The 12,500-nt window shown below is 39.2% G+C and overlaps 1 protein-coding gene across 1 annotated transcript in view; it reads right to left on the bottom strand.

Annotated features, from left to right (window-relative positions):
* MARS2 (methionyl-tRNA synthetase 2, mitochondrial) overlaps positions 1–12,500 on the bottom strand; it is an 83,708-nt gene that overhangs the window by 55,854 nt on the left and 15,354 nt on the right. The window contains exons 2-4 of the mRNA XM_085863739.1: positions 6,279–6,669; positions 1,348–1,714; positions 293–537 (exon numbers count right to left, since the gene is read on the bottom strand). Of these exons, the coding sequence (XP_085719865.1) occupies positions 293–537; positions 1,348–1,714; positions 6,279–6,669 (1,003 nt within the window). The remainder of the gene's footprint in view (positions 1–292; positions 538–1,347; positions 1,715–6,278; positions 6,670–12,500) is intronic.

Genomic DNA, 12,500 nt, shown 5'->3' with positions numbered 1-12,500 from the left:
GTACTGTACTGTGATTCATCCAATGTTTACCAATGCACTTGTAAGTCATGCAATATCACGATGATGTCACACATGTCGTGCGTGGATAAGCTCCTCCATGAGCCTGAGATCATTGTTAAAAAATAAAATAAATAAAGAAAGAAAGCTATAAGCAAAAAAAAACAAAAAAAGAAAAAAAAAAAGGAAGAGCAAACAAATAAATAAATATAATGTTGGTAGCATGCTTGCCTTGCCTATTATCATTGCAAGTCACACAAAGACAAACAACTGACGACGTGGTGCTCTTACATGCCTGATGTGGGGTAACCTGTCACAGTGAGGTAGTTCACCAGAGCATCGAGCCAGACGTAGATGGTCTGCGTTGGGTCATTTGGCACAACAACTCCCCAGGACAGACGGCTGCGGTCCCTGGAGATGGAGAGGTCATTTAGGCCTTCTCGAACCCAGGTGAGGGCAAAACGACGAAACTTTTCTGGACGAATCGGTGGTGGGGAGGACTCAAGCCATTCCTCAAGTCGAAGTCCAAACTCTGACAGCCTGAACACACATCCATTTCATGGAAACTATCAGGAAGTAAAATGCAAGATCAGCTGAAATTATATAGGTATATTTGTGTATACACACACACACACACACACACACACACACACACACACACACACACACACACACACACACACACACACACACAGACACACACACACACACACACACACACACACACACACACACACACACACACACACACACACACACACACACACACACGCACACACACACACACACACACACACACACGCAATAAAGCCAAGGGAAGCGATAACCAGATTTAGCCAGAATCCCAAGGTGAAATTTATCAATTGAATGAATGCTGTTCATCCAATACCCTGTGACAAAGTAGTTTTCATAAACCAATTCCTCCATCTCAATTGATCTCACTTTAAAATCTCGTCTTGATATCAGGAACCATCTATTTATTACATACTTAAATTTGAGGAATGCCACCCCCTCACAAATGCCCATTTCTTTACTTCGGTCTCAACAATTTTTCATTCTGTCCCGACTCATATATATATATATATATATATATATATATATATATATATATATATATATATATATATATATATATATATATATATATATATATATATATATATATATATATCTCCTCTACCACCCCTTCTCAAAATACCTACATATGACCCCAAAGAGATTGAGGGCAGAATTACGGAGCTCTGCATTCCGAAGAAGACTGGACCATCATGTCTGTACTTTATTTTGCTCTCCTAATATCAAATAAAACGTTTCCAAATGTACCACAAAAACAGCAAAATTGAACAAGACCTAAACATGTAGTTGTCTTCTGCAATCCAATCCACAGGCTGGCCACTCTCGATGGACACCATGATGTTATTTCTGTGATCGCCGCTTTGTTTAACTTGATCTTTGGTCAGGAATGCCTCGTCAGCACTTGAATACCATCCCTCGTAGCGTCCACGGTATATGTGACCTCTGTGAAGTAGGGTCTGCCAAAAATGCTGGACGGCTTGGATGTGCCGTTCCTCGGTAGTACGCACAAAGTCTGTTGCAGCAACATTGGCCTGCTGGAATAGAGTTGCAAATTTGGCAGATATGGCAGCACAGTGATCAGAGGGGCTTCGGCCCATTTGTTTGGCCGCTCGTTGGATTTTAATGCCATGTTCATCTGTACCTAAAGGAGGGAGAGAAATAATGATCGGGCATTATTAGCATAGCTGTGAATGCCGGAGCAATGGCTTTGAGGAATGACACGCATATATCAGCTCAACTATCAATTTTGACCCCACTGGGCTTCATATCTGTGATCGATTTCTATCACAGACTTCAAAGATAAAGAGAAAAACTCCCAGTCGTAATAGTACCACTACTACTAGTACTCCTTCGACTACTACTACCACTAAAACTAATACCAACGTGCATGCTCAGCTAAGGGGCGTAGCGACCAGCTTGGGGGTTGAATATTTTGCCATTTGTTCCCTTGGAACAAAGGGGAATGTGAGGTTTGGGCAGGAACTTGGATTACATATATATATACAGTATATATAGCCTGGTGTTGGCGCAGTGGTTAGGGCAGCGGTTTGGGATCCAAAAGGTCCTGAGTTCAAGCCCCGTTGGGCCACTGAATTAATACACCATTGGGTTGACTCAGCCTGTCATCCTTCCAAGGTCGGCGAAATGAGTACCAGTGTACTGGGCCGGTGTATACCCCAGTTAAAATATGTGTACCATATCCCTGTGTCGTAAGAGGCGACCAGGGTTGCGTCAGGAAGGGCATCCGGCGTAAAACATGTGCCAAATCACGATGCAGATCATACGGATGATCCGCTGTGGCGACCCTTAATGGGAGCAGCCGAAAGAAGAAGACGATATATATATATATATATATATATATATATATATATATATATATATATATATATATATATATATATATATATATACATATATATATATATATATATATATATATATATATATATATATATATATATATATATATATATATATATATATATATATATATATATATATATATATATATATATATATATATATATATATATATATATATATATATATATATATATATATATATATATATATATATATATATATATATATATATATATATATATATATATATACATATATATATATATATATATATATATATATATATATATATATATATATATATATATATATATATATATATATATATATATATATATATATATATATATATATATATATATATATATATACATATATATATATATATATATATACATATATATATATATATATATATATATATATATATATATATATATATATATATATATATATATATATATATATATATACATATATATATATATATATATATATATATATATATATATATATATATATATATATATATACATATATATATATATATATATATATATATATATATATATATATATACATATATATATATATATACATATATATATATACATATACATATATATATATATATATATATACATATATATATATATATATACATATACATATATATGTATATACATATATATATATATATGTATATATATACATATATATGTATATATATATATATATATACATATATATGTATATATGTATATATATATATATATATATATATACATATATATATGTATATATATATATATATGTATATATATATATATATGTATATATATATATATATATGTATATATATATATATATATATATATATATATATATATATATATATATATATATATATATATATATATATATATATATATATATATATATATATATATATATATATATATATATATATATATATATATATATATATATATATATATATATATATATATATATATATATATATATATATATATATATATATATATATATATATATATATATATATATATATATATATATATATATATATATATATATATATATATATATATATATATGTATATATATATATATATATATATATATATATATATATATATGTATATATATATATATATATATATATATATATATATATATATATATATATATATATATATATATATATATATATATATATATATATATATATATATATATGTATATATATATATATATATATGTATATATATATATATATATATATATATATATATATATATATATATATATATATATATATATATATATATATACATATATATATACATATATATGTATATATACATATATATACATATATATGTATATATACATATATATACATATATATGTATATATATATATATATATATATATACATATATATGTATATATATATATATATATACATATATATGTATATATATATATATATATATATACATATATATGTATATATATATATATATATATATATATATATATATATATATATATATATATATATATATATATATATATTAGCGATGGTGCTGGTGATAGGTCACCTTACTCTTCATAAAGGACATTATGGGATCTTTAACATCCACCATCTAATGTCGGCAGACTGGATGCTCAGTTTAAGGGGCTGTCACACCTTGACGTTTTACCCAGCGTATTGCAAGGTATCAAAATGTATGCAAAACGCTGGAGTAGGCTGAACTATTGATGTTTTTTTTCCCATTTTTGGACGTATTCATCAAGAGTTGGACGTATGCAAAACGTATTAGTAACGTACACAGAACGTTTCAATCACATACAGATAATTTATACCAATGAATGCTGAGCGTGTTGTCGGCGTTCACAACCTATGCCCAACGATAGTCTAACTTATGCATAGTGCGCGGCAGCGTATCGCCGACGATCACGTGGCGAAGGCTATTAACAGGCTGCGGCTCGACGATTCAAATCATAACCGCACTAGACATCGAAGTGTGAAGCCGCTGTCACACCTTGATGTTTTAGCCAGCGTATGCCGATGTATGAAAAATTTGCCGAACCAAGCTGGCACACGTCGAATAGGTTATGGGTAAGTTTTGTATACGTTAAGAGCACACTGGCATACGTCGTAGTCCGCCGAGTACGTCGAAAAATTTTCAGCATGTTGAAAATTTCTCAACGTACTCAGCGTATGACACACGTTCCGCATATGCTGGCATAAGTTGTAGGCACGCTATGCGATCGTTGACATACGTTACTTGTACGTTACTCATAAGTCGAAAAACATCGAGGTAATGGTTAGCCTCAGTGTTCCAGACTCCCTGTTTTTTTTTTTTGTTTTTTTTTCTTTGGTATGAGGGTGATGTTGACACTTCGATTTCTAATGCGGTTATGATTTAAATCGTTGAGTGTCAGCCTATTAATTATATTATATTATAACCGCACTAGAAATCGAAGTGTCAACATCACCATCATACCGAAGAAACCCCCCCCCCAAAAAAAAAAAAACCAGGGAGTCTGGAACACTAACGCTAACCATTACCTTGACATGTTTTGACTTATGAGTAACTTACAAGTAACGTGTGTCGACGTGTGTCAACGATCGCGTAACGTGCCTACAACACGTTACTAATAGGTTAGAAATAAGTTTCGGGTACGCTAAACATTACCTCGACGTGTTTCGACTTTTGAGTAACTTACAAGTAACGTGTGTCAACGATCGCGTAACGTGCCTCAACTTATGGCCAGTATTATGCGGAACGTGTGAGTCATACGCTGGCATACGTCAAAAAATTTCAAGCATGGAAAATTTGTCTAACAGCTCGGCGTACTACGACGTATGCCAGCGTACTACGATGTATGCCAGCGTACTACGACGTATGCCAGCGTGCTCTTAACGTATACAAACTTACCCATAACTTATTCGACGTGTGCCAGCATTTTAGCCAAATTTTTCATACGTCAGGCATACGCTGGCTAAATCGTCAAGGTGTGACAGGGCCTTTAATGTCCATCCGAGGGACGACACGCACATTGATGAATCACTCTGCCTGCGAAACACCACAATGACAGTTTATGGCTGGGTCAATATTTGAACCCAGGATACACAGCTTAGAGGTGAGTGTGCAGACCTCTAGGCCATCCTGCCAGCCCTAATGGAAAAACTGCTCGGGTAAAATTACATCACTTTCTATCCAAATGCAGAGCAACTCTGCGTCTCATATGGCCAGTGACGGGAAGTCATGTAACCCCGATTTTTGTGGACGCATTGTTAGACATTTGGTTTTGAGAGTGTGGTGGGGAATGGGAGGGGCATTATTATCGATGAACACTTGTGCTTGTTTACGATTGCAAATTGATACGATACAATTTGTCGTTTAAAATCAAATGGAGGACCCAATACGGCGTTGGAGTCATGAGAAGGAATTTGAATAAATAAGAGGAAAGACCGAGTCCTCAAGAGGAACCTGGATAGGATTCGGGGACTGTACGCAAAACAACATGTGTATGGTTTTGTAAGTTGCTGATTAAAGAATTTGAGGTTTAAAAAAAACAAAACAGTAAATCCTTTTCAGTCGGAGAGTTCATCCTCTATCACAATAAATTCCATAATTTTGAAGCGTGATCAATCGCTTTTATTTACTTTTGGTGCAGACCATTGAAATATAATCTCTCATGAACTCGCCAAAAGGGGTGGGATGACAAGGAAGATTGCAGTATGATAGGGGTAGTGTATTTAAGAGCAAAGGAAGAGTGGACTCCATTTTCAAAACAAGTCTGACCTGTGGATAGTTTGCCTTGAAGTCCACACAGAGAATGCTGGCGGTGCAGACAATCTGCCAATGCCACAGAATACAAATGTCCAATGTGTGGCTCTGCATTCACGTAGAAGATAGGTGTGCTGATGAAGAATCCACGGGCATCCTGACTCCCGCCATCAGAACAATCTGATCCATTGACAGAAGCGAATTCTCTAAGACCATGTGACCCATCGACATCAGCAGATCTACCAAAACCAGTTGGGTTAGAGGTCCATCGGTTTGGTCTCCTGATTGCCTGTTGCCACAACCCTCGTATTTTGGGTACGATGTAGCCATGGGTCAAGCACGTCCGCTTTATAAAAACTGTGGCAACAGTACAAAGTGGCCATGAAGCCATCATGAAGGAATGAACCTAGAAAGTAAAGGAGGACAGGGTTACAAAAAGTTTGTGAAAAGGATACTTCGATGATGGTGGGGCCGCATTATACGATAGAAAAATAAAACTATCCTTATATTTGCTGGTAGAAGAGTGCTCATGCATGCATCATTTAACAAAGCGATGTGCAGTACCGAATACGTGTGGTCCGTTTAATCATGACCCAGCTGTAGAGAAAGTGATGAAAATAAATGTCATTTGCCTTCACAAAATAACACGACTGATGTGAGTATCTCTTTACGTCACACCGTACATGTTAATCCACGTGTACTGTAATTTTTCTTTAACACATAATCTTGTAAGGCAGAAAAGATTTCTGACACGTACGTGAGAAACCTACCAATGGTGATACCATTTATATAACTACAACAAAATAAATTCTTAAACTCCTCTTCAGCCGACCATTTTATTATGATGCAACGGAATAGCAAAGCGGGCAAAACCACACACAGATCGAATGCTTCAATATGCCCCTACAAAGCGAAAAGTGGGGTGAAGCAATTTGTTCACTTTGTCTGTCTGTTTGTCTCAAAACATCAGTTTATGATCGAGGAACAAGTTAATTTAAATTGAATACGAATCGGAACACGAACCTGTAGTTTCATTGTACTTTGGCTCTAAGTCGTCCCGATCACACATGCATAGCGAGGAGTGAGATAATATTGTTGCAGGCCAGGGGTCGGTGGCGAGAACGACCACTAGGTGGGGGAGGTTGCGTCGTCTCCCACCAAACTCCCTGGAATTGTACGCCGTCGCTCGGATAACTCCGGGAGCCGGCGGGTCGTCTAACCGACCGTGGAACGCCAATATCTCGACCGTGTGGCGTAGGATTATTTTGTCTAGATCCAATGTACCTAAGTAACCACGCGGTCTCGGATACCGGGGATCCACGCCCTCGGAACGCCTGGCCGAACCGGATTCACTGTACCGGCAGCGGTAGAGTTACATCTACCGACTACCACTCTGCCACCCATCTTTCCGGCTCGGATGCAGTCGAGCGGGCCTGCCCAGGACGTCACGGCTACAATTGTCCGATTATCGGGGATAAAACCCCGCCTAAACTCAGATCCAAACCATACTGGACCAATTCAAGAAAGGACGGAAACGAACTGGGGACATTTCTACAATTGCTAATTTACAATAAAAAGACAGGGAAGACTTAACGCGGATATGCAAGTGATATTTACAATGATCAAAAACAACCCCTTAAACAGTTTCTACTTATAAGATGGGCCCACACACAGACACACACAAATGAAAATAAACCCAGAGTTCTTTATTGGACCCTCACAGCCGAGGAGAGAGACGAGCTGGGGGTCAGAGTCCAGCTGGGTACCTGACCGTCGGAGGAAGGGGGTGCTCCATGGTGCGGCACCTGACAATGGTCGATGGTTTGGTCCCCAGTCGCACGTGTGGGACTCGTGGTTCGTGGCGGAGCTCGGGTGGTGAATAGCGGGGTCCACGGATGGGGGGTCAGGGTCGCTCTTTCCTTTCCTTGTAGAAGGCCAGCAGGGACACGTTCGCCGCCTTCACGCCCTTCTGCTCAACCCTCCGCTTCAAAAGAACTGCACGCTCAACAACAACCCTCAGAGCCCTATCCAAAACGTTGTCAGAAACCCATGGAGAACTTCCTCCAAGACCCTTCTTCCTCACTCGACCCTCAACCACCACAACCCTGTCAAAAACCTCAGAACAACCTTCGTGATAACCTCTGCCTCAGAGAGCGCTCGGGAATTTTATGGACCTCCCTCAACGGGGCGGGACTCGCTTGAACAGACGTCACTCTCCACCCTGATTGGACAGGCTCCTGTGGGTTCGCACTTTCTGGGCAGGATTTCGGCCCCTGCCAGGAAACCCCACCCACTCTTCCACGCGTGTTCATACTTGTCGAGCAACAGTATCAATGTTGCAAAGGTCGTCGTGAAAGAGTTACAAAGTGTGTGGAAGCTGAGAAACTGGAACCGTGAGATCCCGCCTCAGCACGTCAGGGTGCGAGAAGGCAGCCGTTGGTGGTGGATCGTGATGGGGGATGGGATGGTTGTTTGATGGCTTGTTGAATGTAATAACCTAACTGAAAGAAATCGCAACGCACGCCTTTGATTCTCCCACTAGACAAAAGGAAAGGGATCTGACTACACACATACTTAACGACATAACTGACTTTTGGGACATCTGGATGTTGAATGCGTATGGTTTCCAGATCCGTAACAATATATTTACTCTGTCTGCCTGTCTGGCAGTCAAACAAAACTTAAAATCATTCCAAACAGGAAACTCACTGTTTTTAGGGACGGCATAAAGGACACAAACAACAGGTACGAATAACTAATATAACGGGTTAAATAAGGTGGTGTAAAAGATGCTGCATCAATGGTGGTAAACTTCCAGAATTTTTTTTCTACAACCTTGAAAATCTTTATTTTATTTCAATTGAATTATATACTTTAACACGACAGAACGCAAGTCGCCTTATTGGCACTTTCGAAAGCATTTAGTTTCGCAGGACTTGGACAAACATTTTTTTTTTACGGAATTTTACATCATCTTCAGCAATCAAATTTGCTGCTCAGAGACCCTGCCCATGTCTTTGTTTTTCGTCAAGACTGCGGGGTAAGGCATTCGATAAACTCTCTCATCTTATTTTTGTAATTAAAAAGTAAAATACAAACAAAGCGAGCTTAAACAACAGTGTTGAATTTTTCTATTCCTCTGCCTTACTCTGAACGAAAAGACATGAAAATAATGCAAAACGACAAATCATTTGCACATTTCATAGATCTAAAGAACAAACATACTATTATACAGGAAGGTCGTGTCGAAAGTGGAGAAACAGGGTTCAGGAGTTGTTGATTTAATGAGTGTAAACACCTGGTTGGATTGCAAAGATAAAGAAATCTGGTAACATTTGGTATTCACATTGGCAGCCCATGAGGTGCTCTGGTCTAAGCCTTAACACTGTTACTGTGAACCCAAGGTTCAACTGCGCAATGGTCTGAACACCAGTCAGGGGCGGTTTTAGGCACTTCTGCAACCCATGCATACATGAGGGTGTCCTGCAGCAGGCACATACACCTTGGGATCGCCTCTTGGGTCATCTCGATAATCAATCCAAAAATGACTGCGGAGAATAATGACACATTACTGGAAGTAATAAGAAGACTCGAAGGGCACTCGGTAGAGTGCATATCTCCGCCACATAATGCCTGATCCACAAGAACATATCGGGCCCAATACATTTTTGAAATATCATGTGATACAGAACTATATCTATCTCTCAACGATGAAGAATCACTTGAAAAATTAAATAATTCTCTTGTCCGGATCCGGATCTTCACCAAAATCAAACAAATGCGTCGATGCCATATACCCAACCTGTCCACCAAGTTTCATCTGAATCTGTCCACAACTTTTTGAGATGTCGTGCTTTATATCGGTTTAGTCCAACCTCTCAATGGTGAAGAATCACTTAATAAATCATCAGATCTGGATCTTCACCAAAATGGAACCAATTCTTCCTTGTCACATTCCGCTATGTGCCCCGGTTAGAATAGGTACACCGTATCCCTGTGTGTCGTAAGAGGCGACTAAAAGGGTTGGCGTCAGGAAGGGCATCCGGCCATAAAAACATCGCCTCAAAAGGAAACCATGATGAGTACAACTGATGAGCAGGGTAGAGCCCGAAGTACCCCGTGGGGGTCCTCACCCCCTCTCGTTAAAACTCAAGGTGGGGAACCCGATCGAAGCAAGGGAGGAAATTTTTCCATTTATGATGACCAATCGTCTGATGCCCCACGTGGAGATCGGTTTCTGAGGTTTGGTACATGGAATGTAGGGACAATGACAGGGAGATCAGGAGAAGTGGTTGAAACATTGGTCAGAAGAAGAGTGGACATATGTTGTGTGCAGGAGACACGGTGGAAGGGAAGTGGTGTGAGAATGGTGAAGGGAAGGCAGGGGCAGAAGTACAAGTTTATGTGGCAAGGGTGCCCGGAAGGCGTGCATGGTGTTGGTGTCATGTTTTCTGAGGAGTTTGTAGACAGTGTAGTGAGTGTGACTAGAGCGAGTGAAAGGTTGATGATGATGAGAATCGTGATCAGAAAGCTCTTGGTGAACGTCATCTCGGGATATGCCCCGCAGGTCGGTCGAAGCGATGAAGAGAAGAACATGTTCTGGTGTGTGATGGAGAAGTTGATGGAAAATGTGAAAGATGAGGAAGTTGTTGTGGTTGGAGGAGACTTGAATGGAGATGTGGGAAGGAGTCCAGATGGTTTTGAGGGAGTCCATGGGGGTTACGGATATGGTGTGAGAAATGGAGAAGGTGAAAGGATCTTGGAGTTTGCTGATGGAGCTGATTTGTTGATCTGTAATACTCAATTCCAGAAAGCGGATCATAAGCTTATTACATACAGGTCAGGTGGGTCGACGACAACCATTGACTACCTGATTGTGCGTAGGTGAGATAGTGGAAACCTCCAGGACACAAAGGTGATCCCAGGGGAGGAGACCGTTTCACAGCACTACCTGGTTGTCTGCGTTCTAAGGGTGAAAGGTGCGAGGAGAATTCAGCGGGGGAAGTACCAACCGAGGATGAAGGTGTGGAGGTTGAAAGAGGCGACAGTGAAGGAAGCATTAAGAGAGAGGCTGAGTATGGTTGAGGATGATGTGGTTGAGCTTGAAAGTGGTTGGAAGTCAATGAAAGATAGTCTATTGGGAGCCGTTGGTGAGGTATGTGGATGGACAAAAGGACCACCAAGGCAGTCGGAAACATGGTGGTGGGGTGATGAAGTTGGAAAGACGATTGAAGAGAAGAGGAAGAAGTTCAAGGAATGGCAAAAGGCAAAGGATACGGTGGAAGAAGAGGCTGCACATGAAAGTTATAAGGAAGCCAAGAAGGCTGCAAAGAAAGAGGTTGCAAAGGCGCAGGAGGCCCATAGGAAAATGTTCGGAGAACATTTGGATTCGGAGGAGGGTAAGAGAGGGGTATTCAGGATTGCAAAGCAGATAGCGAGAGAGAGATTTGATGTGACGGGGGTGAGTTGCTTGAAGGATGAAGTGGGACAAATCGTTGTGGATTCAGATGGAATTAAAGGAAGATGGAAGAGATATATGGAAAGGCTGTTGAATGTAGAAAATGAATGGGATAGAAACATCGAGAGCAACCAAGTCTTAGGACCAGCAGAGAAGATAACTGAGAAGGAAGTTGAGGAAGCTATAAGAGCAATGAAGAGTAGAAAAGCAGGAGGGCCGACGGGAGTTGTGGGAGATATGTTGAAGGCAGCGGGAAGTTGGGGTGTGAAGAGAATGACAGAGATCTGTAATCTGGTGGTGAAAGAAGGCCGCATTCCAGTGGATTGGGAACTGAGTACCCTCGTCCCTATGTACAAGGGGAAAGGTGACCCTCTGGACTGTGGCTCCACAATATAGTGGCTCCACACAACTGTGGCTCCTCTGGACTTTATTGCCCAAATGAAGAGCAATAAAGTTATTGGAGCATGGAATGAAGGTATTGGAAAGGGTGTTGGAGAAGAGGATAAAGAAGAAGGTAAAGATTGACGAAATGCAGTTTGGATTTATGCCAGGAAGAGGAACGACAGATGCAATTTTTATTGTAAGGCAGTTGCAGAAGTACATGGAGAAGAGGAAGAAGTTGTTTTTTGGGTTTGTTGATCTGGAGAAAGCATTTGATAGGGTTCCACATGAAGTTATGACATGGGCAGTGAGGAAGTTAGGAGTGGAGGAATGGTTGATCAGAGTAGTGATGGCCATGTACGAGAGAGCACGCACAGCTGTAAGGACGAAGGATGGGA

The sequence above is a fragment of the Eptatretus burgeri genome, chromosome 18, assembly GCF_056783735.1.
Source record: "Eptatretus burgeri isolate ZD-2024b chromosome 18, Ebu_testis_v1, whole genome shotgun sequence".
In the NCBI taxonomy this organism is placed as follows: Eukaryota; Metazoa; Chordata; class Myxini; order Myxiniformes; family Myxinidae; genus Eptatretus; species Eptatretus burgeri.
Note: the sequence above shows the minus strand (reverse complement) of the source record. Positions and strands in the feature narration are given on the sequence as shown.